The 26,808-nt window shown below is 51.3% G+C and overlaps 1 protein-coding gene across 1 annotated transcript; it reads right to left on the reverse strand.

The window, feature by feature from the left end:
- Positions 1-15,118: 15,118 nt before the first annotated feature.
- LOC135887123 (olfactory receptor 5AP2-like) lies at positions 15,119-16,069 on the reverse strand. Its single transcript, XM_065414901.1, has one exon. It carries the CDS (start codon positions 16,067-16,069, stop codon positions 15,119-15,121), a length of 951 nt encoding a protein of 316 aa, XP_065270973.1.
- Positions 16,070-26,808: the final 10,739 nt, after the last annotated feature.

Genomic DNA, 26,808 nt, shown 5'->3' on the forward strand with positions numbered 1-26,808 from the left:
GACGGAGGGCAGGGTCTTTGCAGCCCAACGGGAGAGGGCTGACCACAGAGATCGGCCTCCCCAGGGTAGAGAGGGCAGGTAACAGGGCGGCATTAGGAAGGAAGGGAGGGACAGAAGTCAGGACCAGTCGGGCACCCAGGTCTTCTAGCGGCTCCAGGGGGGCGTACACGCCCCCCACTGCTAGGCCCTTCTCTACTGCCTCCTGGGCGGCGGCCTCCGATGCTAGGAAGAAGACGACCTTTCCGTACATCTTGGAGGCCACCACAATGGCCGTGGGCCCCACCACCCTCGCCAACGCCCGCACGTAGGTCTCCACGTGGGGCGAGGCGGGTACCAGGAGGCAACGGACGCCGTGCTTCCTGGTCAAGGTGGGGAAGGGGCCCCGGCCGCTGTAGATGGTAGCGGAGGTGGTGGATGGGGGAGATGACGTAGTGGCAGGCAGGGGGGGCCGCCGCCACCTGGGCGTATGCTCTGGGGGCTGGGGGAGGGACACCCACAGAGCAGGTGGAGGGAACAACAGGGAGGGATGCCGCGGCCGGTTGCGGGGCCGCAGCAGTGGGGGTACCCCCTGCCATGGAGGGTCTGGCTTTTTTAGCGGGGCCTTTACCCTTCTTTGTGCCCTGGCCCTTCCTGCCGGCTGGGGGGACTCCCCCAGAGTCAGAGGGGGCGAGGGACGTGGCAGCAGCGGAGGTCACCTTGTGACCCGCCGCTGCCGGTGTTCCAGCAGGGGTGGTAGTAGGTGGCTCGGCAGCGGCGGTTGAGGTAGAGGCTAGGGGGGACGATGGTGGGGCGGGTGGAGGAGAGGCAGCAGGGTCTGCCCGAGGGGTCTCATTCTCCTCGTCCCCTGCCATAATGAGGATGGGGGGAGAGCAAACACTGGAGGGGGGTAGGGAAGGGGGAAGCAGGTCGACCACTCCTCCCCGCTAGGCTGTAGGCAGGGGAGGAGGGCGCCAAAAAAAAAAAAAAAGGAGGGGGTGGATGGGGGTGGGCTATCAAGGGCTAGGGGTCAGTCACCGACTCAGGGAAGGTTTCCGGCTCCTCTTGTTGCACCAAGGAAGGGAGGATATAATAGCATTGGGGGGTGCAGTGAGACAGAATCAAACTAAAACGGGGAGGGGTACAAGCGCATAGGAGGGGACATGGGCGCACGAGGGGAGGGGCTAATCAGGGCAAGGGGACCGCAGGGGGAAGGGAGCAACCAGGCGGGAAATAGGGCAGAGGAACCACGGGGCTTGCTTTAGAGGCTGGGGCGGGTCAAACAAAGGCTGCAGAGGGAAAGGGCGGGGCAGGCAAACAAACTGGAGCTAGCAAGGGGCTGGGGCAAGGGGGAGGGGCAAAAGGCAGCAAGGGGCAAATGGGTAGGCAGCAGGGGCAAAGCTGGGGGCTTGCTGCAGGGGGTAGGGGGTCAGTCCAAAAGGGGGGGGGTACATGCACCCACGTGCGCTTGTAACAAAAAAGAAAGTCTATGGAAGCTGGCTGCAGTAGCAGGCCCAATGGTGGCAACAGGGCGTGGCAAGCCTAGGTGAGCAGCTGAAATCCCAGAGGCAGGAGCTCAAGGTAGATGGAAAGTAGCCAGTGGGAGTGGTGGAGGGGGCAACGATGATGGTGGTGGCGGGGATTGGGGGGGGGACACAGATGGACCAGGGGGCAGGCTCCACGCCACACCCTCTGTGTCCCCACAAACACAGTCTAGATCCCCACCACAAGAGCACAGTTCAAAAGTTACTCAGTCCGGGAGGGCCCCCTCCACGGTGGTCTGTAGAATTCCTACACGCTCCCCCACTGGCAGATGGTCCTCTTCTTCTCCTCAGGGCTCCAGCAGCTCCCCAGCAGCAAACGCAGCAGCTCCAGGTGGCAGTCTGGTGGCCAGCAGGAAGGACCCTTCTCAGGTGGAGGTGGTGGTGGCATCCCCAGCAGCAGGAGCAATGGCTGGGGTCTCTCCCTCCCCTCCTCTGGGGAGTGGGCCAGCAGGCCCCCCCCCCAAGGGGCTGTAGCTGGAGCAGCAGCAACCAAGGGTGTGGGTGGGTCTAGCAGCCAGCCAGCCAGCAAGCAAGCAGGTAGCAGAGAAAGAGGATGAGCAGCCCCCTACCTCTCTCCCTCCCTCCAGACCAGAGGGCTACAGGAGAGTGATCTATTAGTCCCAGGTCAGACAGGGTTTCTGTTCCCAGAGTGACCAGACCTATTGGGATCCAGGAAGTGGGCGGGCGAAGCCCGCCCACTGCTAAAGGATCCCCCCCAGCCTAAGGGGGGGGTCCACAGGACCTGGAGACCAAAAAATTACGGGGGACAACTAATAAAAGAACAGGGACAGGAGTGAGGTCAAAGGGTCAAAAGAAGCGAACCAGACGGGGACACCGAGCAGAGAACCCCGGACAGCGCCCACTGCTCCTCGAAGGCGTCAAGGGAGCCAGTGGACGTCGCCCAGAGGAACTCTGCCCGGATATGTGAAAGAACGGAGGACCTGAAATACGCCCCACAGTCACAGGAAACTCCATCGGCCAACCTCCTCACTCTGGTTTTATAGATGGCCAGTTTTGCTAAGGCCAGAAGGAGGTTGACCAGGAGGTCCCGCAACTTTGTGGGGCGACGGATAGGGAGTGCATAAATAAAAAGGTGTGGAGAAAAGTGCAACCAAAATCTTAACAAAATATCTGTGAGGAGCCGGAATAGGGGCTGCAGCCTGGTGCACTCTAGGTAAACATGCGCCAGGGTCTCCCTCACGCCGCAAAAGGGGCAGGTGTCTGGGATAGGGGTAAACCGCGCCAAGTACACGCCCGTGCTTACGGCTCCGTGAAGGAGCCGCCAACTGATGTCCCCGGTGGGCTTCGGGATCAGAGCAGAATAAAGGCTGGCCCACCGGGGCTCCTCACCCTCTAGAGGTGGCAGAAGGTCCCGCCACTTTGTATCGGGGCGGGACGCGAGGGTGAGGACATGAAGAACATGTAGCACGAGCGTGTATAGATGTTTCCTTGGCGCGGTCCGGAACAGAACCGGCTGCAAATGGTGCAGCCGGCTCATGGCGAATGGACGGGGAGGGGGCTGGTTGGGTCCACGGGGCAAGGGCCCGATGAAAAAGTCTGGAGGGCTCGGAGTGGAGGGTGGGCGGGGCGTGCCCTCTCGCAGGACCCGGTCGAGATAGTCCCGAGCAGCGGGCGGCAAAGCGGCCCTCACCTCCTGAAGCACGCGCCGGGGAGTACGAGGTCTGGAGAGTCCCATGCGCTGAGCGAGCGTCAGGGGATCCAGCCAGTCTCCTCGGTCGTAGTCCAGGAGGTCTCCGACTTTGGTGACTTCTGCTAGGACCAACCTCTGGCGCACCATGGGGGACTCCGCCACCTGCACACGAAGCTGGGGGTTGTGTAGCAGGGGCTCCGCGAGGAGATCTGCCCCCACGGTGGCCGCCACGGACCTGGTCACTGAAAACAGTTTCCAGGTCCGGAGGAGGTCCTGGTAGAAGACCGGCAGCTCGGAGAGGCCTCGCGGAAGACCTCTCGGATGGAGACAAAGGAGCTGCCGGTCATATCGGAGCCTTCGGAAGCGGCGCAGGAAGGCGTGCGCCAATACGCTCCATGCCGGACTACCTGCACCATAAAGGAGCCTCTGCAGGGCCTGGAGGCGGAAGACGTGGACCTGAGCATGCAGACACTTCAGGCCCTGCCCTCCCTCCTCCAGGGGTAGATGGAGAACCCCCGCAGAGACCCAGTGCAGTCCTGACCAAAAGAACTCCAGAATCAACGTCCGGAGGGTGGTCAGGAAGCCCGGGGCCGGGACCAGGGTGTTGAGCCGGTACCAGAGCATGGACAGGACTAGTTGATTGAGCACCAGTGCTCTCCCTCGAAGGGAGAGACACCGGAGCAGTCCTTTCCATTTCCGGAGCCGCTCCGACACCCTGCCCTCTAAACCTAGCCAGTTCTCCGGCGGAGACGGATGCGTGGCAGAAAGGTAAACGCCGAGATAGAGCAGCGGACCCGCGCTCCACCGGATGGCCTGAAGCGCGGGTGGGAGGGAGCTCGCCTGCCACCCGTCCCCTACCACCAGGCCAGAGCTCTTGACCCAGTTGACCCGGGCGGAGGAGGCCGCCGAATAGATGGTCTGGCAAGCCTCCACCCGCACCAAGTCGCCCGGGTCCTGGACCACGAGGAGCACGTCGTCGGCGTACGCCGACAGGACCAGCCGCAGCTCCGGCTCCCACAGCACCAACCCTGCCAACCTCCTACGGAGGAGACAGAGGAAGGGCTCGATCGCCAGAGCATACAGCTGGCCCGAGAGGGGGCACCCTTGACGTACTCCTCGCCCGAAGCTGACCGGTTCGGTCAGGGTCCAGTTGAGCCTGACCAAACACTCTGCGGAGGCGTACAGCACCTGGAGAAAACTCACAAACTGGGGCCCGAAGCCAAACGCTCGCAGAGTGCCCAGGAGATACCCGTGGTCCACCCTGTCGAACGCCTTCTCCTGATCCAGGGACAGGAGGGCGAACGACAGACCATCCCTACACCCGAGTTCCAAGAGGTCCCGGACCAGATACAAGTTGTCGAAGATGGTGCGGCCCGGGACGGTGTAGGTCTGGTCTGGGTGGATCACGTCCGCCAGCACGGACCCTAGCCGCAGCGAGATGGCCTTTGCTACGATTTTATAGTCCGTGCTGAGGAGCGAGATGGGACGCCAATTCCGTAAATCGCGGAGGTCCCCCTTCTTCGGCAATAAGGCGAGCACGGCTCGCCTGCACGAAAGAGGGAGGACCCCGCCCTGCAAGGACTCGGCCCAGACGGTGACAAGGTCTGGGCCGAGGACATCCCAAAACACGCGGTAGAACTCCACGGTCAGCCCGTCCATGCCTGGAGATTTATTGGTGGGCATGCGACGGAGGGCTTCCGAGAACTCGGCCAGAGTGAGAGGTAGCTCCAGCCAGTCTCGGTCGCCCGCGCTGACCGTCGGGAGTTCATCCCAGAGCATTCTGCAAGCGTTAGGATCGGTCGGATCCGGGGAGAAAAGGCCCGCGTAGAAGGCCCTGGCCCTCCCGCACATTTCCGCCGGATCCGTGAGGGGGGTGCCGTCCTCTGCTAAAAGGCAGGTGACGTGCTTCTTGGCCCCCCTCTTTTTCTCCAGGGCGTAGAAGAAGCGGGAGCCGCAATCCATCTCCCGAAGGAGGCGGATGCGGGATCGAACAAAGGCACCTCGGGCCCGATGGTCCTCGAGGGTCCGGAGCTCTTCCCGCTTCTCCCGGCACGCTCCGCAGAGGGATGGATCACCGGGGCTGGCAGCCAGACGCCTCTCCAGCTCTAAGACCTCCCGTTCCAACTGCCCTATCGTCGCATCCCTCCGTCGGCTGGCGCCCCGGGTGTAGTCACGGCAGAAGAGCCGGGCGCGCACCTTCCCCAGGTCCCACCACCGCCGCGCCGAGGGAAAGGCACGCCGCTGCCCTCGCCAGGCCAGCCAGAACTCCCGGAAGGACGCCACAAAGCCCACATCCTCCAACAAGCTATTATTAAAATGCCAATAGGCCGGCCCCAGCCTCTCCGCGCAAAGAGAGGCTGTCACGGTGGCTAGATGGTGATCTGAAAAAGGGGCCGGCCGGACGCTGGAGGAGTGGGCCCGGGAAAGATGGAAGCGTGACATATAGATGCGGTCCAACCGGGAGTGGTACGACCGATGGACCTCCACCCGGACAAAAGTGAATGTTGAAACGTCATCCGGGTGGTGGTCGCGCCAGACGTCCACCAGGGAGTGATGTTCGACGATCTCCCGGAGGACATCCGCGGCAGCCTGGTGCTGCTCGGTCCCCGAGCGGTCCCGTTCCTCAAGGGTGGCGTTAAAGTCCCCGCCCAGGACCAGGCACTCGCGAGGATCCAAGGTGCCGAGGAAGGCGGACGCCTGCTGATAAAAACACAACCTCTCCGGGCCCAATGTCGGGGCGTAAACGTTGACGAGATTAACCACAAGCCCCTCCATGCGGACCCGGAGGTGTAGCAGGCGGCCTGGCACAGCCTCGGCGACCCCCAGCACCTCGGGCCGTAGGTCGGGGGAGAACAGGGTCGCCACTCCAGCCGTACGAACTGTGAGGTGGCTAAAATAGACTCTGTCCCCCCACTCCAGCCGCCAGCTAGCTTCAGCGGCCGGATCCGTATGGGTCTCCTGCAGGAAAATCACAGAGTACCCCCCCTCCCGAAGAAAGGAGAGCACCTGGCTCCTGCGGAGACCCATCCTACAGCCCCGGGTGTTTAATGTTGCAAAGATGATCGGTGCCATGAGGAGGGCTGGGGGGGATCCTCGCCGGCAGAGACGCTCACGGCCTCCGTCGGGCCGCGCAACAATCCGTGACCTACCCCGTGGGCGATTAAGGAGTCACGGAAGAGGCGGACCCGTTGGTAGGCCGCAGCGGCCTGCCTCCCGGTCCTCTTACCCTCCCCCATGAGGGCCCTCGCGGCCCGGAGGATCTGATGAAAATCCCCCCATCGCTGGAGTGCAAGTTGTACCTTGTTGCGGGAGCCACGGACGTCCTCAAGGAACTCCCGTAGCTCCTCTCTCAGCGTATGGGGGGGTGGGGTTACTGATCTAAGGCTTTCCCCCAGTGGGGCCCCTGTCACAGCCCCGTGGCCCACCGAGACGGGCAAACAGGGGGCAGACCCTCGACGTGGCGTCCGATGGGCCGACGCCACGTGGCCTGCCTCAGATCCCGGCTCACTGGGGGGCGGCGGAGGGAAACTAGCAGCCCCTGGTGGGTCGGGACAGGGAAAAACAAAGGCCGCTCCTTGGGGGTCATCCTCTGGGATAAGGAAGGAGACAGTCCCAGGGGCGGCAAAAGCATCACGGGAAGTGGAGGGGACAGGGACAGGGTCGGTGTCAAGGGTAGGGCTGGAATCAGGAATAGGGACAGGGGAAGGGGTGATATTGGGATCGGGGGTCCCAGCAGCCAGGCCACTGGGTGGGGGGGGTAACACCCCGCAAATGGGCTCAGGAATTTGCGGGGAGGGAGGTGGGCCCTCTGCGATGCCAGGCTCGTGCTCCAAGGCAGATGGTAAGGCCACGGCATCTGTAGGTGGAGAAACAACGGTGGGGCCCCCACCCGGAAAGGAGGTCGGCTGCCCCTCAGCCATGAGGGAGTCCCCTTGTGACTCAGGTCCCGGTTGCATGGCACTGGCCGTCGCCTCAAGAGGCTCGGCGACCGCTAGCGGGGTGCCATCTGCAGCCGGGTTGGTGGAAGAGTCCAGGGGCTCCTCGGAGGCGGGAGCGGAAGCAGTGGGTAAGGGGACGGAACATGGGGAAAGGGGGGCTGAGGCGAGGTCGCTCAGATCGAGGCCCGCTGGCAGAGGGTCGTCCTCCCCCTGGGTAACCGGGGTCAGACCCAGGGCCTCGATCTCCTCATAAATGGAGGGGAGATCACCTTCCACCACCCCAGGGCTCTCCCCGTCTGTACCCAAAGCAACGCTCGCCTTGGTGCATACAGGGGCTACAGATTGTAAGGGGGCGAGAGGGGCTCCATCAGGGGCTTCCATAGGAAGGGACACCGGAGGAGGGGTAGTGCTTTCCTCCGATGCTGCCACGTCTTCCCTAGCCGGTAATGGTGGACAAAACCCACCCGGGAGCAAAGCGGAAGGCTCAGCATCGGTGCCCCCCTTCCTGGTCTTCCGGGGGGCTACCGCATCAGATGGGAGGAGCGGAGCTCGAGCCTTCCGCTTGCCCCGCTTCCCCTGTACTAAGGACCAGCCCTCCATGGCATCATCTGGGGGCTGGCTAACAGGTATTGGGTCAGGGAGCAAGGACGAAAGCTTAGGGACTCGGGGAGGTAATGGTGGGGTAACATGTAGGAGGGAGGATTCTCCCTGGGGCATGCCCTCTTCTATGCCCGGAGGTATCCCTACCTCACCCTCCTCTACAGGCCCTGCCAGAACGCAGGAGGCAGAGGCGTGGCCCTCCCGCTCGTCTAGGCGCACTGGGGGAGATACCCCTTGGGCCCGAGCGGGAGCTTTGGTGGGCCGGAAAGGAGGAGGGGCGGCTTCGGGCGCCGGGTAGCTAGGGGCACCGGCGATGACGGGGCCGGCGCCCTGCCGGGGCTCGGGGGTCTCGGATGTCCCTCCGTGCCGGGCCAAGGGGCAGTCCCTCCGGACATGTCCCATCGCCCGGCAGAGGTAGCACCGGGCCTCCCCCGTTGAATAATGCACCCGGTAGCGGGCCCCCTGGTAGGGGACCAAGAAGGACCCCTCAAGCGCCGCTCCGTCACGTGCCGCCGGCGGCAGTTGTAACTGTACCTGCCGGCGGAATGAGAGGACATGACGGAGGGCGGGGTCTTTGCAGCCCAATGGGAGAGGGCTGACCACAGAGATCGGCCTTCCCAGGGTAGAGAGGGCGGGTAACAGGGCGGCATTTGGAAGGAATGGAGGGACAGAAGTCAGGACCAGTCGGGCGCCCAGGTCTTCTAGCGGCTCCAGGGGGACGTACACGCCCCCTACCGCCAGGCCCTTCTCCACTGCCTCCTGGGCGGCGGCCTCCGATGCTAGGAAGAAGACGACCTTTCCGTACATCTTGGAGGCCGCCACAATGGCCGTGGGCCCCACCACCCTTGCCAACGCCCGCACGTAGGTCTCCACGTGGGGCGAGGCGGGTACCAGGAGTCAACGGACGCCGTGCTTCCTAGTCAAGGTGGGGAAGGGGCCCCGGCCGCTATAGATGGTAGCAGAGGCGGTGGATGGGGGAGATGACGTAGCGGCTGGCGGGGGGGCCGCCGCCACCTGGGCGTATGCCCTGGGGGTCGAGGGAGGGACACCCACAGAGCTGGTGGAAGGAACAGCAGGGAGGGACGCCGCGGCCGGTTGCGGGGCCGTGGCAGTGGGGGCACCCCCTGCCATGGAGGGCCTGGCTTTTTTAGCGGGGCCTTTACCCTTCTTTGTGCCCTGGCCCTTCCTGCCGGTTGGAGGGACTCCCCCAGAGTCAGAGGGGGCGAGGGACGTGGCAGCAGCGGAGGTCACCTCGTTACCCACCGCTGCCGGCACTCCAGCAGGGGTGGTAGTAGGTGGCTCGGCAGCGGCGGTTGAGGTAGAGGCTAGGGAGGACGATGGTGGGGCGGGTGGAGGAGGGGCAGCAGGGTCCGCCCAAGGGGTCTCACTCTCCTCGTCCCCTGCCATAATGAGGATGGGGGGAGAGCAAACACTGGAGGGGGGGTAAGGAAGGGGGAAGCAGGTCGACCACTCCTCCCCGCTAGGCTGTAGGTAGGGGAGGAGGGCGCCGAAAAAGGAGGGGGTGGATGGGGGTGGGCTATCAAGGGCTAGGGGTCAGTCACCGACCCAGGGAAGGTTTCCGGCTCCTCTTGTTGCACCAAGGAAGGGAGGATAGAACAGCATTGGGGGGTGCAGTGAGACAGAATCAAACTAAAACGGGGAGGGGTACAAGCGCAAGGGAGGGGACATGGGCGCACGAGGGGAGGGGCTAATCAGGGCAAGGGGACCGCAGGGGGAAGGGAGCAACCAGGCGGGAAATGGGGCAGAGGAACCACGGGGCTAGCTTTAGAGGCTGGGGCGGGTCAAACAGACAAAGGCTGCAGAGGGAAAGGGCGGGGCAGGCAAACAAACTGGAGCTAGCAAGGGGCTGGGGCAAGGGGGAGGGGCAAAAGGCAGCAAGGGGCAAATGGGTAGGCAGCAGGGGTAAAGCTGGGGGCTTGCTGCAGGGGGGAGGAGGTCAGTCCAAAAGGGGGGGGAACGTGCACCTACGTGCGCTTGTAACAAAAGGAAAAGCAGTTTAGGCTGGCTGCTGTATCAGGCCCAATGGTGGCAACAGGGCATGGCAAGCCTAGGTGAGCAGCTGAGTCCCAGAGGCAGGAGCTCGAGGCAGATGGTGAGTAGTCGGTGGGGGTGGTGGAGGGGGCAACGATGATGGTGGTGGTGGGGATCGGGGGGGGACACAGATGGACCAGGGGGCAGGCTCCACGCCACACCCCCTGTGTCCCCACAAACACAGTCTAGATCCCCACCACAAGAACACAGTTCAAAAGTTACTCAGTCCGGGAGGGCCCCCTCCACGGTGGTCTGTAGAATTCCTACGCGTTCCCCCACTGGCAGATGGTCCTCTTCTTCTCCTCAGGGCTCCAGCAGCTCCCCAGCAGCAAACGCAGCAGCTCCAGGCGGCAGTCTGGTGGCCAGCAGGAAAGACCCTTCTCAGGTGGTGGTCAATGATGGTGGCATGCCCAGCAGCAGGAGCAATGGCTGGGGTCTCTCCCTCCCCTCCTCTGGGGAGTGGGCCAGCAGGCCCCTCCCAAGGGGCTTTAGCTGGAGCAGCAGCAACCAAGGGTGTGGGTGGGTCTAGCAGTCAGCCAGCAAGCAGGTAGTAGAGAAAGAGGAGGAGGAGCAGCCCCCTATCTCTCTCCCTCCAGGCCAGAGGGCTACAGGAGAGTGATCTGTTAATCCCAGGTCAGACAGGGTTTCTGTTCCCTGAGTGACCAGAGCAGGGGCTGCACTAGAGTAATCAGGAACCTGCTAGAACCAGTTAAGGCAGGCAGGCTAATTAGGACACCTGGAGCCAATTAAGAAGAAGCTTCTAGAATCAATTAAGGCAGGCTAATCAGGGCACCTGGGTTTTAAAAAGGAGCTCACTTCAGTTTGTGGGGCGAGTGTGAGGAGCTGGGAGCAAGAGGCGCAAGGAGCTGAGAGTGAGAAGGTATGCTGCTGGAGGACTGAGGAGCACAAGCATTATCAGACACCAGGAGGAAGGTCCTGTGGTGAGAATAAGGAAGGTGTTTGGAGGAGGCCATGGGGAAGTAGCCCAGGGAGTTGTAGCTGTCATGCAGCTGTAACAGGAGGCACTATAGACAGCTGCAGTCCACAGGGCCCTGGGCTGAAACCCGGAGTAGAGGGTGGGCCCGGGTTCCCCCCAAACCTCCCAATTGACCTGGGCTGTGGGTTCTCCCAGAGGGGAAGGTCTCTGGGCTGTTCCCCAACCCACATGGTGAATCTCTGAGGCAAGAAAATCCACCAATAAGCGCAGGACCCACCAAGATAGAGGAGGAACTTACACACACAATAAACACTTCTGTCCTTCTCTTTAACCGTGTTGCCTTATTCCACAATAGGGCTCACTACATACAGAGACCCAGCCAGGGGAGCATCTTATGCCCAAAGTAAAAAAAGTTTGAAAATCCCTGTGTTTAGCTCCCAGGAGCAGAAAAAGCATTACTGGTCACACAACTATCCTGTCTTCATTCAAAACACAAACCGAAAATGCTGCAAATATTATTTTAGCTGGAAATTTACCCTCTTAGACATGAATAAATTCTGTATGAAATTTGTAAGAAATGTGGTGGTGATTTTCTCATTATTAGAGCTATTCAGGACCAGAATTTTCATTTCATGGGAAATTCCATGAGTTCAATTTTTGTTTTCATTCCAATTCTGACTTTTTATTTAGAATTTGATTTTGAGATTTTATTTACTTTATTACAATTTATGTCATTTATTTTATTTTTCTATTCTATTCTACTGTTTCCTTTTTATATTATATTTCATTTTGTATTATTTTATAAAATTATTGTTTATTCCCCCTACTCAAACTTTTCTAGAAATTTCCCATGGAATATTTTGATCTTCAGAATTTGGCATTTTCTGATGGTAAAAACATTTCATCAGAAAATTATCGATCTTCATTAACACATATCAGAGAATCTTGTACCAGAACTATAGGCCCCTTGTTGGTCTATTGGAGTGAATGATAACGACCAGAACGTGTGTTCCAGCAGTTACAGAAGAACACAAATATCCAATTATTTCTGAATGCAAAACAAACTAGATGATTGTTATTCCTAGTCCTCTCCTAGCATAATTTGCTCCCTAATCATTCAGTAAAGTCTCATCCAATTTATCACCACTGTGAAAAAGTTGTGTCATGAAACCTTTGTGTCTCATAATGCCCAAATGTTGAATATTTGTGGCACACACAACAGTATTTTGTAAAACAAGGTTTTTAAAAATTAATCTCTGGCAAAATATTGCAGACAGGGATGAAATCCCATTGCTTAACTCTTCGAAGGATGCACGTCTAATCGGAAACTTGCTAGAATACAGAGACAGACGAGAATCTTCTCGGACCGTGGCTTAAATTTTAAATTCCAAGTTGTTTGACTGCACAATTTAAGGAATATTTTTTACCTGAAATCAGGGGTTTAATCATTATTACTGGCTATTTACCATTCACTGTGATCAGCTGCCATGTAGCGATCCAAACGAAGCATACAGAAAACATTGTTGATATTACCCTTGGCTTCCTCCTAGTGCCCATTGTACACCATGGCCATGCCTTTACCAAACTTCACCCTCTACTCTCCCTAGTCTCCAATATACAATACGACTGCCCCTTTCCCATCTCTGAAGCCCCCAATGCCCCTTGGCCCTGCATACATTCTTGCTTGTGCAGCTGGTGCTGAAGCTGGTACCGCAGTTTCTATTTTTAGTGAGCTAGCTAGAATACATCTAGAGCAGCTACAGGAGATGCCATTCACACCCCTAGCTGCAGTGTAGACCCACCCCACGTATGTAAACTGAATTATTCAGTCAGGCCTCTTTCTGTCAGTCAGTTGTTTTTGACCTGGCAAATCAGCGTAAATTCTCAGCATGCCATTTTAATGCAGAAGACAGACAGGTTCTTTGCATTCCCGGAGTTCTTTTCAAAGCCACGAACATACTGATGTAGTTTCACAGGGATTCACTTACGTGAGGTCTCCACACAGACTTTGCACCAGGATCATTATTCGGGTTAGTGGTGTGACTTTGTTTTGGAAATCATTCAACCAGTACAACCTCTAGCGCGGACACAGCGAACCAATATCGGGGTTCTTTGGACTGGTATAGCTTATCCCCCTTTGGAATGAACTATCCTCATTCAAACAGCTTGACATCAGTGTAGTTGTATCCAGTTAGATTAGATAAGTGGCCATAGGCTCTAACTCTGTGGGTGCTATGGGGCTGGAGCACCCATGGAGAAAAATTGGTGGGTGCACCCACCGTCAGCCAAGTTCTCCCCACCCCTGCCCCACCTCACCTCCACCTCCTCCCCTCAGCCCGCCACGTCCCTGCTTCCCCGCTTCTCCGCCTGCCTCCCAGCGCTTGCCGCCACAAAACAGCTGTTTCGCAGCATAACTAGCTCTGGGAGGGAGGGGCGAGGAACGGGAAGGTGGTGTGCTCAGGGGAGGAGGCAGGGAAGAGGCGGGGCTGGGGTGGGGATTTGAAAAAGGGGTTGGAATGGGGGTGGAGAAGGGGCAGCAGGGGGCAGGGCGGGGCAGGGAAAGGGGCGGGACCAGGGGCAGAGGGGGGTCGACCACCCACCAGCGCCAGCAGAAATTGGCGCCTATTTGAGTGGCCCTCTCACAGAGCCACCTGGAGGCCTCAGGGAAGCCCAGAATTCAGCCCCTCACCTCAGTTTCTGTTCTTCGTTCCCCAAATAAACTCCACACAGGTTTTTTCCAGTCCAATAGCAACATCCCCCCTTTTAGGTTCCATTTATTAAGTTACCCTTCAAAACTAAAATGCAGATGACACCTTCCTTCCAGTTGCCTATACCCCAAACTCCCCCCGTCCGGTCTGAGTCTTGCCCGCCTTAGCAGGCCACTCCCAGCTCTTCTGAGCTGGAGCAATTCCCCCAGTTGCAGGGTTTTCCCTCATTCACTCTCTGAACTTTCACTTCAGCCTCCTGAGTTTCCCTCCTCCCCCATCCGCCTTCTGCCCTTTATTGGATATTGCCTGAGTCCCCTCAGGTGGGAACCCTTCACTAACTAGGTCTGGCCTGGCCCTGACTCTCCAGCTACCGGGTACGCAGCCCTGTCATAGGCAAGGATAGGCCAATGTAGTTTAAGTGGTGCAATTTCTATGTGTAGACAAGTCTTGACTCATTTATTCCTCACACTGGACATGAAGGGGAGAGATAAGTGGAGGTCTGACAACATTGACGACAGAAAGAGCAGACTCAGTTTTGTTCTTTTATTGCACGATACTTTTGGTCACTGAGAAAATGGAGAAACACGAGACGGAACTAGTGGAAAACATTCCCTGGGAAAGTTCTCAGGATACTGGTTTGGCTGTAAATGTACAGGCTGGGTTTTCCCATAAAAGGCCGACGTTAGGCAACCAAATCCTATGGACAGTGAATGAGAGTTGGACACCTCACACCCTTCAGTCCCATTGTCAAATGCAATTGCACGTGCTGGAGCAGACAGGACACTGGACTGGGACTCTGGATATTTGGTTTCCTGCCAAGAACACACTGAGTGATTCCAACCCTCTCAGATTCACAAACGCAGCTTGGCTGCCGGAAAACCCTGCAGGCACCCAAGTGTTTCAAGTAAATGGGCCACAGGTGCCACTGGCCATACCCTGTGGAGCCCCACACCAGGCATCCGGACGCCGAGGCCCCAGAGTGATGCACAAACCTGGGGAAGTTGTGCGTTTCCCTGCCTGATTCTCCTCCAGGGCCCCACCTGCCAGTCAGGTGCCCAGAGGCTTTGGAAAATCCCAATTGGGCCCTAAGTATCTGGAAACAACTGGCCCTGAATTATTGCTGAAAAACGGATAAATCCGAGTCCTGTCCTGGTGTCTTTTGTTCTGGGGCACAGATCAGAGGGTTTCCTTTGGCTTTTCTCTTCCTTTGAATGAAGCCTGGGGATCAAATACATTCTATGAAAAGAAAGTTAATTATTCAATTTTCTAACTTTGGAGTTCCATGCTGACATTGCAACTCTGTATTTTTAGAATGCAGATGTCTGATTGTTCAGGGGTTTGTGTGTATATCTAGAAGTCTCTCACCCTACCCGGAATAGATGCCCAGTGTTCCAGCTGAGTCCACGTCCCTGAACCCTCTCACTGAGCACAATCTCCCCTCATTCTCTGAACTTTGAGCAGCCACAAATTCAGGTGTCCCACCCGTCCAGTAGTACCCACCTGCGGTATCTTATATAGGTCCCAAAAAGGCTGGAGTCACAGGATTTAAGAAGTCTCTCCCTGTCCACTTTCTCCCAGAGCTGTGATCTTTAAGAGCATGACTTGAAGACCAATGAAGCTCAGAGAAATATGACCTGGGACTTCAGCAGTCTTTGGTTCAGGCCCTACCCCAGCCTATGTTATATCTATTTTAACCCAATGAAATTGACCAGTTAGCATGGTCCAAATATGAATTTCCTGCAAGCTTTCCTCAGGGCCTCCTGCACCTCTTTGTTTCTCAGGCTGTAGATGAGGGGATTGACCAGGGGAGTCAGGACTGTGTAGACAACAGACAGAACTTTCTTGAAGTCACTCAGGATGTCAATGGTTGGGAACATATAGACAATCAGCAGAGTTCCATAAAAAATGCTCACCACAATGAGGTGGGAGGAGCAGGTGGAAAAGGCCTTTTGCCTTCCAGTGGTGGATGGGATTCTCAGGATGGTGGCGATGATGCAGATGTAGGACATCAAGGTAAGTAGGAATGGGACCAGTGAGGAAAGGAAGGTGAGTGTGAAAGCCAATGTTTCCATCAGGTGTGGGTCATTGCAGGAGAGCTTTACAAGAGGGATAAAATCGCAAAAGAAATGATCAATAATGTTGGGGCCACAGAACGTTAACTGAGATATCGACAATGTTGATATGCCACTACATAAGAAGCCCCCTATCCAAGAGCCACCTGCAAGCTGGAGGCAGGCCCTGCCATTCATACGGGCTGCATAATGCAGTGGATTACATATTGCTAAGTACCGATCGTAAGACATCACCGATAGGAGCAGACATTCTGTAACCACCAGAGAACCAAAGAAATAATATTGGGTGAGGCAGCCACTAAATGAAATGGTCCTATCCCCATTCAGGAGACCAGCCAGCACCCTGGGCAGGATGGTGGAGGTGTAGCAGGTCTCCAAGCAGGACAAGTTCCCCACGAAGAAGTACATGGGGGTGTGAAGGTGCTGATCAGCCAGAACTAGCGCAGATATCAGGATGTTCCCGGCTACGGTTGCGATGTAGATGATGAAAAACAGCAGGAAGAGAAGAGTTTGTAGCTCAGGGAGATTCCCAAATCCTCGCAGGATGAATTCTGTTAGAGATGTTTGATTCATTTGCTCTTGGTTCACCATGAGGTGCAACTAGGGTAAAGAAACCAAAATTTACAATGCAATCTGTAGAGGATACATTTTTATCACGCTTTGGCATCAATTTAGTTCCATAAATATTCCATAAGGCCCCTCATCCTGGGGGTCAATGAAGAACCAAGACTCTGGAGGCAAATTTTATATTTAGATCTTTGAGATTCCATTATCACCCCCCTCCGGTCAGTTAAGAGATCGATGCAGGTAAAAAACCACACACACCGTTGTGCATATTGATGTCAAAACCGGGAAAGCCATTTTGTATTAGTTGTTTGTAACTTTGACAAGTGGTCCCCATGGCTCACCAGGGTGGACTGTGAGTTCTTGCAGTGCAAACATATTATCGGTTCAGCTAACGGCTAGCAGGCTCTAGTGGACTCAGCCAAGAGTGGGGACAGTGATCAACATGCTGTCAATGCAAGTTATGTTAGTCTCCATGAAACAAGGTCCAGCCCTTTCCTGCTTTTATTCTTTTTCCATTTTTAGACATTCATCCTAGACCTCTCCAGAGAGGGAGAGAGACTCGTCACTGAGCTGTTGCATCACAAACTGATGCCAAATTTATACTTCACTCCCCTTATGGCATCCTTGGCTAGCATCACAACCACCATGGTGTTTTGGTTACTTTCCCTCAGAAACACTCACCAATTGAGTTTTGTTTTGTTTCTGTCTGCAATACATAGACTCATAGACTTTAATGTCAGAAAGGACCATTATGATCATCTAGTCTGACCTCCAGCACAATGCAGGCCACAGAATCTCACCCACCCACACCTGTAACAAACCCCTAACCAATGCCTGAGTTATTGAAGTCCTCAAATCGTGGTTTAAAGACCTCAAGGTGCAGAGAATCCTCCAGCAAGTGACCAATGCCCCACGCTGCAGAGGAAGGCGAAAAACCTCCAGGGACTCTGCCAATCTGCCCTGGAGGAAAATTCATTCCCGACCCCAAATATGGCGATCAGTTAAATCCTGAGCATGTGGGCAAGACTCACCAGCCAGCACCCAGGAAAGAATTCTCTGTAGTAACTCAGATCCCACCCCATCTAACATCCCATCACAAGCCATTGGGCATATTTACCTCCTAATAATCAAAGATCAATTAATTGCCAAAATTAGGCTATCCCATCATACCATCCTCTCCATAAACTTATCAAGCTTAGTCTTGAAGCCAGATATGTCTTTTGCCCCCACTACTCCCCTTGGAAGGCTGTTCCAGAAGTTCACTCCTCTAATGGTTAGAAACCTTCATCTAATTTCAAGTCTAAACTTCCTAATGTCCAGTTTATATCTATTTGTTCTTGTGTCCACATTGGTACTAAGCTTAAATAATTCCTCTCCCTCCCTGATATTTATCCCTCTGATATATTTATAGAGAGCAATCATATCTCCCCTCAGCCTTCTTTTGGTTAGGCTAAACAAGCCAAGCTCTTTGAGTCTCCTTTCATAAGACAGGTTTTCCATTCCTCGGATCATCCTAGTAGCCCTTCTCTGTACCTGTTCCAGTTTGAATTCATCCTTCTTAAACATGGGAGACCAGAACTGCACACAATATTCCAGATGAGGTCTCACCAGTGCCTTGTATAATGGTACTAACACCTCCTTATCTTTACTGGAAATACCTCGCCTGATGCATCCCAAGACTGCCTTAGCTTTTTTAACGGCCATATCACATTGGCTGCTCATAGTCATCCTGTGATCAACCAATACTCCGAGATCCTTCTCCTCCTCTGTTACTTCCAACTGATGTGTCCCCAATTTATAACCAAAATTCTTGTTATTAATCCCTAAATGCATGACCTTGCACTTTTCACTATTAAATTTCATCCTGTTACTATTACTCCAGTTTACAAGGTCATCCAGATCTTCCTGTATGATATCCCGGTCCTTCTCTGTATTAGCAATACCTCCCAGCTTTGTGTCATCCGCAAATTTTATTAGCACATTCTCACTTTTTGTGCCAAGGTCAGTAATAAAAAGATTAAATAAGATTGGTCTCAAAACCGATCCCTGAGGAACTCCACTAGTAACCTCCTTCCAGCCTGACAGTTCACCTTTCAGTATGACCTGTTGTAGTCTCCCCTTTAACCAGTTCCTTATCCACCTTTCAATTTTCATATTGATCCCCATCAATTGACTGGTTCCTCAGTCCTGCTGTGAGTTTGCTTCCACTCCCCGCTGGTGTTGTCTGCCTACACGATTAACTTCATGTTCCGGGTGAAGGGGGATTATGAACTCGCACAGGACGCACAACCCAATGAGCTAGCTCCCCAAACTGGCTTCCCCCCTGTCAAGGCTGCTTCCCCACTCTGAACTTTAGGGTACAAATGTGGGAGCCTGCATGAAAACTTCTAAGCTTAACCACCAGCTTAGATCTGGTCTTCTGCCACCATTCCCAAAGCTAATTCCCTTCCCTGGGTAGCCTTGAGAAACTCTTCACCAATTCCCTGGTGAATACAGATCCAAACCCCTTGGATCTTAAAACAAGGAGAAATTAACCATCCCCCCTCCTTCCTCCCACCAACTCCTGGTGGATCAAGATCCAACCCCCTTGGATCTAAAAACAAGGAAAAATCAATCAGGTTTTTAAAAAGAAGGCTTTTAATTAAAGAAAAAGGTAAAAATCATCTCTGTAAAATCAGGATGGAAAATAACTTTACAGGGTAATCAAACTTAAAGAGCTCAGAGGGCCCCCCTCTAGCCTTAGGTTCAAAGTACAGCAAACAAAGATAAACACTCTAGTAAAAGGTACATTTACAAGTTGAGAAAACAAAGATAAACTAACACGCCTTGCCTGGCTGTTTACTTACAAGTTTGAAATATGAGAGACTTGTTCAGAAAGATGTGGAGAGCCTGGATTGATGTCTGGTCCCTCTTAGTCCCAAGAGCGAACAACCCCCAAAAACAAAGAGCACAAACAAAAGCCTCCCCCCCCCCAAGATTTGAAAGTATCTTGTCCCCTTATTGGTCCTTTGGGTCAGGTGTCAGCCAGGTTACCTGAGCTTCTTAACCCTTTACAGGTCAAAGGATTTTGGAGTCTCTGGCCAGGAGGGATTTTATAGTACTGTACACAGGAGAGCTGTTACCCTTCCCTTTATAGTTATGACACCCCCACTCTCTGATTCCTCTCTTTTAATGCTACTTTATCCACTACCCCACTAGCCCAGCTTATGGCTTCGCTCTCTGTTACTGAATCCCATTGGTTTTGGAAACTGAGCCACTCAGCCAGCCACACGGTAGTGCCAGTAGCGAAGGCAATCGGATATTTTCAAACAGTGTCCTAGTGATACAAAGTGTCCAACATCGTGTAACACCCGAAAATGTCACATCAGTGCAACCCCGTCAGCCACTGTATAATTCCACTGACAATAATGGCACATGTGTGATAAGATTTATTTTTACAGCCGCTCAGTCCTCTGTATGGCTCATTTTCCCCAGGCAATCTAGACACTTATCAATTTCTCTCTTAATAATCAAACAACAATAATTAAATAGGAATCGTTAGGAAAACAATGGAACAATGTGTAGAATTAGGGGAATTATTGTCACAATTTCAGGGTAACTGCACATGTTTTCCCCCTCCATGGTCCACTCTGAAAGTTCCCATTCAGGTCTCCAGCCGTCACTTGTCTCTTGGCAGGGACCTTCTCCCACTCTCATCTGGCAGGGGGTTTTAAGACTGCACAGCTCCCTGCCTTGATCAGGGAGGTCCCCAGCAAGCCAATCTACCTAACGCCCAGCACCACTGCGTTGCTTTCTCTCCAAGGGCTACAAACAGGTATTGCCAACTCTTCCAAGTTACCACACAGCACATTTGTTTTCAGTGTGAAAGCATTACTGAGGAACAGATCATTAAATGACAACAAACAGATTTAAAACAAACATCAAACAGACCAGGAGTCACCCAGCAGCCTTATGGGGCCCGAATGGGGCCAAGTCTCCTTGGCCCCCTCATCGTGGACGGAGATCCTATTCATTTCTGGGTTTCCTAGGGCTGGTCTACACTTAAAACTTAGATCAACTTAGCTACATCGCTCAGGGCTGAGGACAATTGTATGCCTTCTGCAACATAGTCATGTCGACCTCCCCCCACACACTGCAAACACCACTAGTTTGAAAATATAATTCTTCTGTTGACTGAGTGTCACTGTGCCTCTGTGTGTCACAACTGAGAATACCAAATGCAGGACAAACTGCTGAGAAATAGGGTAGACACACCCCAAAACTGGTGGTTATTCTCCCATAAGATATACCAAACCAGCAACAAAATAAACTTCTGTCTCACCACAGTAGCTAATAAGAAAGCCAAAACGCAGTCTTCTTAGTCATTCCAGCCCCTGCACCACCACCAAAACACTAAACTTAATGAGGAGGGGTTATTTAAACCAATTGCATCAAACAAAAGGGTTCTTTTGATCCCAAAGGACCAGCCACACACCCAGGTGAATATATAACTCAGGTCTTACCCAATAATCATGCTTTGGCCAATCCTTTAGTATCTACAATCTAAAGGTTTATTTATAAAAAGAAAGGAAGAAAAGTAAGAGTTAGAATTGGTTAAAGGAATCAAATACATAAAATAAATGCAAAGTTCTTGGATCAGGCTTGTAGAAGTGATGGAATAAACTGCTGGCTTGTGAAGTCTTTGGTTGCTTCCGAATCATTGGAAGATCCTCAGTCCCTTGGTTAGAATGCTCTGATTAGTACAGGTTCATCATAGTCCAGAGGTTGGAGCAGGAAAGAAGCCATTTCTCATAACATCAGATACAAAAATGATACACGCACACAAGTAACACAATCATATTCAGCAAATCATCACTTTTCTATTGACACCTTACTTGACACACATTGTATAAGATTATTTCCAATTGTACAACAGTGGTAACAACAATGATCTACAGGGTCATATTTTAATCAGATAATGTCACACCGCCAACACAAAATTGATGCTGGAAGGGGTGTCCCAGACACTGCTGAATGCATCATAGAAACTTCCCATTCTTATTTCTGTATTACTACAGCTTCAAAACCAATATTAGAAGTATCATTGTATAACAGAAATGGTTTATCAAAATCATGTTTGATAAAAAGAGGCATTTTCTGTGTAAGGTTCATTATGGAAGTAATAATATTATTTAATCCCTTTATAAACCCAAAGTCAAACTTGGTTAGCCTAATAGTGGATTGGATTTGCTGTTGCAGCATAATTCCTATACATCTCATGCAAACTTGCTATGAGCTAATGAAAATAACAATTTTATCCATCCAAGCTCTGGCAAATGTTTAGAACCCAATTAACATGAAGTCAATGTAGATATTAATGTTCTTCATAGCGTATGAATTTTGGCATTTAGCCATGGAAGCAATATGGTAGTGTGCCTCAGTTTCCCCTTTCCTAGAGCACATTCTGTGTGTAATGTCTTTTAGTCAGAGTACAGTTTCAAGACTAGTTACAAGCTGTCAGGGTTCCCTCCCCACTCTGAACTTTAAGGTACAGATATGGGGACCCGTATGAAAGACCCCCTAAGCTTATTTCTACCAGTTTAGGTTAAAACTTCCCCAAGGCACAAATTTTCCCTTGTACCTTGGATTAGGTAAATGCTGCCACCACCAAGTGATTCAAAGAAAGAATCAGGGAAAGGACCTCTTTGAGTCCTATTTCCCCAAAATATCCCCCCAAGTCCTACGCCCCCTTTCCTGGGGAGCCTTGAGAATAAACAAGATGAGCACAGACCAGCCTTGGGTTTTTAGGATACTAAAAAACCCAATCAGATTCTAAAAACCCCCCAGAACTTTATTAGAAAGAATAAAGGTGAAAGGAGTAACTCTGTAAGATTAGAATGGAAGATAATCTCACAGGCAATCAGATTCAAAACACAGAGGATTTTCCTCTAGGCAAAACCTTAAAGTTACAAAAAGAAAAAAACAGGAATACACATTCCCCCCCCCCCAGCACAGAGAAATTCACAAGCCAAAACAAAAGATAATCTAATGCATTTTCTTGCTAAATACTTACTAACTCTATAGGAGTTGGATTGCTTGCTTCCTTGATCTGTCTCCGGCAAAAGCCACACGGAACAGACAGAACAAAGTCTTTCCTCCCCCGCCCAGATTTGAAAGTATCTTGTCCCCTTATTGGTCCTTTTGGTCAGGTGCCAGCCAGGTTACTTGAGCTTCTTAACCCTTTACAGGTAAGAGGATTTTGTGCCTCTGGCCAGGAGGGATTTTATAGTGCTGTATACAGAAAGGTGGTTACCCTTCCCTTTATATTTATGACACAAGCACTAACTGAAACATGAGAATCACAAGGCCTTTTATCGTGAAGTGTGTTGCCGTGAAATGAAACAGTATAACCATAAAGGCTTCTAGCACATAGTGAGTTCTTATGTCTCACTCCCAACATGTTCAAGGGTTTTTTCCAAAAGCTCATGCATATTGTACATTTTTACAGATTTTGGTATTAGCAACAAACTAGTCACAAGAGTTCACATTAGCATTAATATTCACATCAAATCAATCACAATTGTACATTTACAAGCACATGGTCACATCAAGCTTTTTGTTTATATAGACCATTTTTAGTCAGTTTCTTCAATATCCCTTTCAACCCTTTGTAGCTTTTTCTTTACCTCAGAATTTTCCTTAACATAGGCTTTTAGTTTAACCACATCCTTGAGGCTTTGGTATTTTAGAGATGAGTGAGGAAAGTCTATAAGGGGATTTGGCCTTTCATGGGTTCACTTGCCTTCCTTCTTTCCCCTTTTTAGAGGGTTGAAATTTGAGATTTCTGGTATGCCATAATCTATGGTCTGTCTGGCTATGTTCTTATTGCTAGCAGCTATGGGCAACTTTATTCCTCCCTTGTCAGCTAGGTAGATTGCATGGACAGCACACCTTAAGGAGAAACAACCATTTACTGTCATCATCTCTGAACTACAGTTCTGCTTTTCAACTACCAATTTTGGCATCCTCAAGGCATTAGATGTATCAGAGCTTACTAAGAAAGCACAGGACATATTCAAACCATCTATGGGTTTATCCACAAGGCTGCTTTGCTGTCTATAGCCAGGAATCCAGCCTTCCCTTTGAACCTGAGACACTAGCTATTCATTTAAAGAATCAACATGCCGACATTCATGTCTCAACATCGTTCTCATCCCGAAAAGTTGGTCAAGCATAGCCACGTGCATACAGGGCTGTTTAAATTCCCTTACAGTTTTCGTTCCATCTAAAACCTTCTTTAAGCTATCCACACTGGATCTTTCTAAAGCTGGGTCAGTGGATCCATACACATCTGAAAGACTCTGGAAGTTAGGAACTGAAATTACCTCAATCACTTCCACACCCCTGCTTGCAAAAGCTACCATGAGGATTCTTCCTTTAGGCGCTTCTCTAAGCAACAATCCATCTTTCACTGAAATTCTGCCCTTACCCTCTTCACCTAGGGCTTGCTCTAAAGGAACATTTTCCTGAGCAACAACAGACTCTTTCTGGGTTTCACTTAAATCCAGAATCACCTCTGGCACATTAGGAGGATTTTCACACAATTCCCTTTTATGCAAGCAGATAGACTCCATAGTTAAAAGGTTAGAGGCACTCTCTTTCCCTTTGCAACTTTCCTCACTGGCAACATGCAAGTTACCAGGCTCAACACACGCAGGCTTAGGGACCATTCCCTCCTTGTTACAAGTTTCCACACTGTCAGTGGGTAAGACATTTAAATCTCCTTCATGCTCTCCTTGTGCCCTGGTCATTATATCAACCTGGTTAAACAGAGTTGTCATACCTTTTCTCATTAACACACTAGCAACAGGCAAAATAGAAGCACCAGAATCGCCTAGTCCCTGAGACTTTGCTATGACAATAACTGGATGCCATCTAGTTACAATGCCGTTCTCCCCAGCAGACACAAACTTAGTAACATTTCCTTCCTCGGCTTTTGTTAAATCCAGAACCAACTCTGGTACAACTGATCAACTTTCAAGTAGCATAAGCTGAGAAGCACTTTATGTCTGCTCCACAGACAAAGAGCTACCTACACACACACACACACACACACACACACACACACACACACACACACACACACACACACACACAGAGCTATTCTTAACAGACAAACCAATGGAGGTATCCTTTCCTTTGTCCCAGCACCCATGGCTGATTTCAGACATATACTTGGAAATTGGGCGACAGCTTTCTTAACAGGCAAGTTGTCACTCCCAACAGATAAATTGCTATTCTCTGCAGATAGTGTCTCATTGCACTGAGCTGCTTTAAGCAAATCACTGCTACCTTGTTCAGGCTCACTTTCACAAGCTTCACTTGCCAACAATCCATTACCCATAAAATAGCTACCCTTTTCTTCCTCAGTTAGGGCTTTAACCTGACCATCAACTTTAATCTGCTCTAGAGAAACCTGCTCCTGATTAAGAGTTCTCTCTGGGTTTTATCTAAATCCAGATTCACTTCTCAGATATTAGACAGACATTCAGAAACTTTCACTCACATACAAAGCACTTTTTTGTACAGACAAACAGCTATTTTCCTCAGACAAACATTTGGAGAAACCCTCAATAGGCAAGTCACTGCCCTTAGTAGACACAGGCTCAGGATTATTCCTTTCCTGTGACTGGTTTATGATATTAAATTTAGTAAACATATCTCATAATGGAACAACATACCAACTTTGTTATGAACTGGACTTCCAAGATGATACAGTTTTTGCTGTTCTTTTATTCTTGGGTGTTGGAGCTTAAGTCTGTCCACTTTTGCCTTAGCTTCTAGTTCCTGCTATCGAATATTTGCTATTCTTTGTTCATGTTCAAAACACAGGCTCTCTCAGGACTTGCAGTTTGATTTCTTCTGCTGATGCCTTCTGGCTCATGGTCACTGAACTTTAACCTTTAAAACTCTCAATATCAGATTTCAATAGCATGGGGTTCTGATACAAAGTTTAATTGACCTGGTTCTGTGGATCCTGTTGACTTCGGCACCGTAACCGTGCCTCATTGGTTCACAACTGAGAATGCCAAATTCAGGACGAACTGCTGAGTATTAGGGCAGATACATCCCAAGACTGGCGGCTATTCCCCCATAGGATATACCAAAGCAGCAACAAAAGTAAACTTCTGTCTCCCCACACTGGCTAGCAAGAAGTCAGAAAAGCAGTTTCCTTGGACATTCCAGTCCTTGTACCACCAACAAAACACTAGACTTCGTGATGAATGGTTATTTAAACCAATTTAATCAAACAAAACAGTTCTTCTTATCCCAAAAGTCCAACCACACACCCAGGTCAATATATAACTCAGATCTTACCCAATAAGCATGCTGTTGCCAATCCTCTAATATCTACATTCTAAAGGTGTATTTATAAAAAGAAAGCAAGAAAGGAGAGAATTAAGATTGGTTAAAGGAATCAAATACATACAATAAATGCAAAATTCTTGGACCAGGCTTGTAGCAGTGATGGAATGAACTGCTGGCTTGTTAAGTCTCTGGTGGCTTCTGAATCATTGGAAGGTCCTCAGTCCCTTCATTAGAATGTTCCCATTAGTACAAGTTCATCATAGTCCAGAGGTTGGAGCAGGAAAGAGGCCAATACTCTTAACTTCAGATACAAAAATGATACACGCATACAAATAACACAATCATATTCAGCACATCATAACTTTTCTATTGACACCTTACTTGACACACTTTGTATAAGATTCATTGCAATTGTACAACAGTAATAACAACAATGATCTACATGGTCATATTTTAATCAGATAACATCACACTGAGCTATCGCCTCTCAGGGAGGAGGATTTACTACAGAGATAAGAAAACCCATTTGGTCGCTGGAGTAAGTGTCTACACGACAGTGGCATAGCTGCAGTTGTGCCCCGGTATCTCTTGCAGTGTAGACATGCTACCAGTCTCTGGAAAAGGGAGCCTGAACCAGTACATGCAAACCATCCCTGGGAGGGTGCAACTTCTCTGGAGTTGTGTAGTCTTAGTAACTTGCCTTCATCATCCCCCACTCCAATTTCTGGTTCCTGACGGAGCTGTGGTGACCCTCCCCCTCAGAGTTGCATACAAGCCCCGACCCAGAGTGATCCATGACCTTAATACAGTAAAGTCCCCAAAAGTATCAGTCACAACACTATATTAATGATTATGTAAATTATTATAAGACACAATTCTTGATGGAGATTATTATTGATTATTAATGTTGCAATGGTCCCTAGGAGACCTACTCATGGACCAAGACCCATTGTGCTCAGAGTTGTACAAACCCAGAATGTTTTTGTGGTAAAGTATCGGTAACGTTGCTCAGTATTGAAGATGGAAAGTCCTCAGCAATGTTCTCATTCTTATCACTGAGAGTTTTCCATCACCAAAATGCTTTACAACATGAACCCGTTAATTCTGTCCATGGCCTGGGGAAAAGACTTGGCATCATCCAAAAGGAAATGATGCCTTTGTGCAGGCGATGGATATTGTGACATTTTCTTCCCTGTCCTGAATGATCTATTTTTAACGAAGATGAGGTGAAAGATTTGTTTACCTTAAAGTTGGTATAGAAGAAGCTGGAATCTGTAACGTGACCTCTTCACCTAGGGTTTCAGAGAGCAGAATCCATCTCCGATCTGAACTCCTTTCACCTATTTTAGTTGTCTCAAGGAATGTCTTGAGAGGCATGTAGGGTCTGTGTAGCAGAGTAGAGCAGTAACGAGACC

This window comes from Emys orbicularis, chromosome 12, assembly GCF_028017835.1.
Source record: "Emys orbicularis isolate rEmyOrb1 chromosome 12, rEmyOrb1.hap1, whole genome shotgun sequence".
In the NCBI taxonomy this organism is placed as follows: domain Eukaryota; kingdom Metazoa; phylum Chordata; order Testudines; family Emydidae; genus Emys; species Emys orbicularis.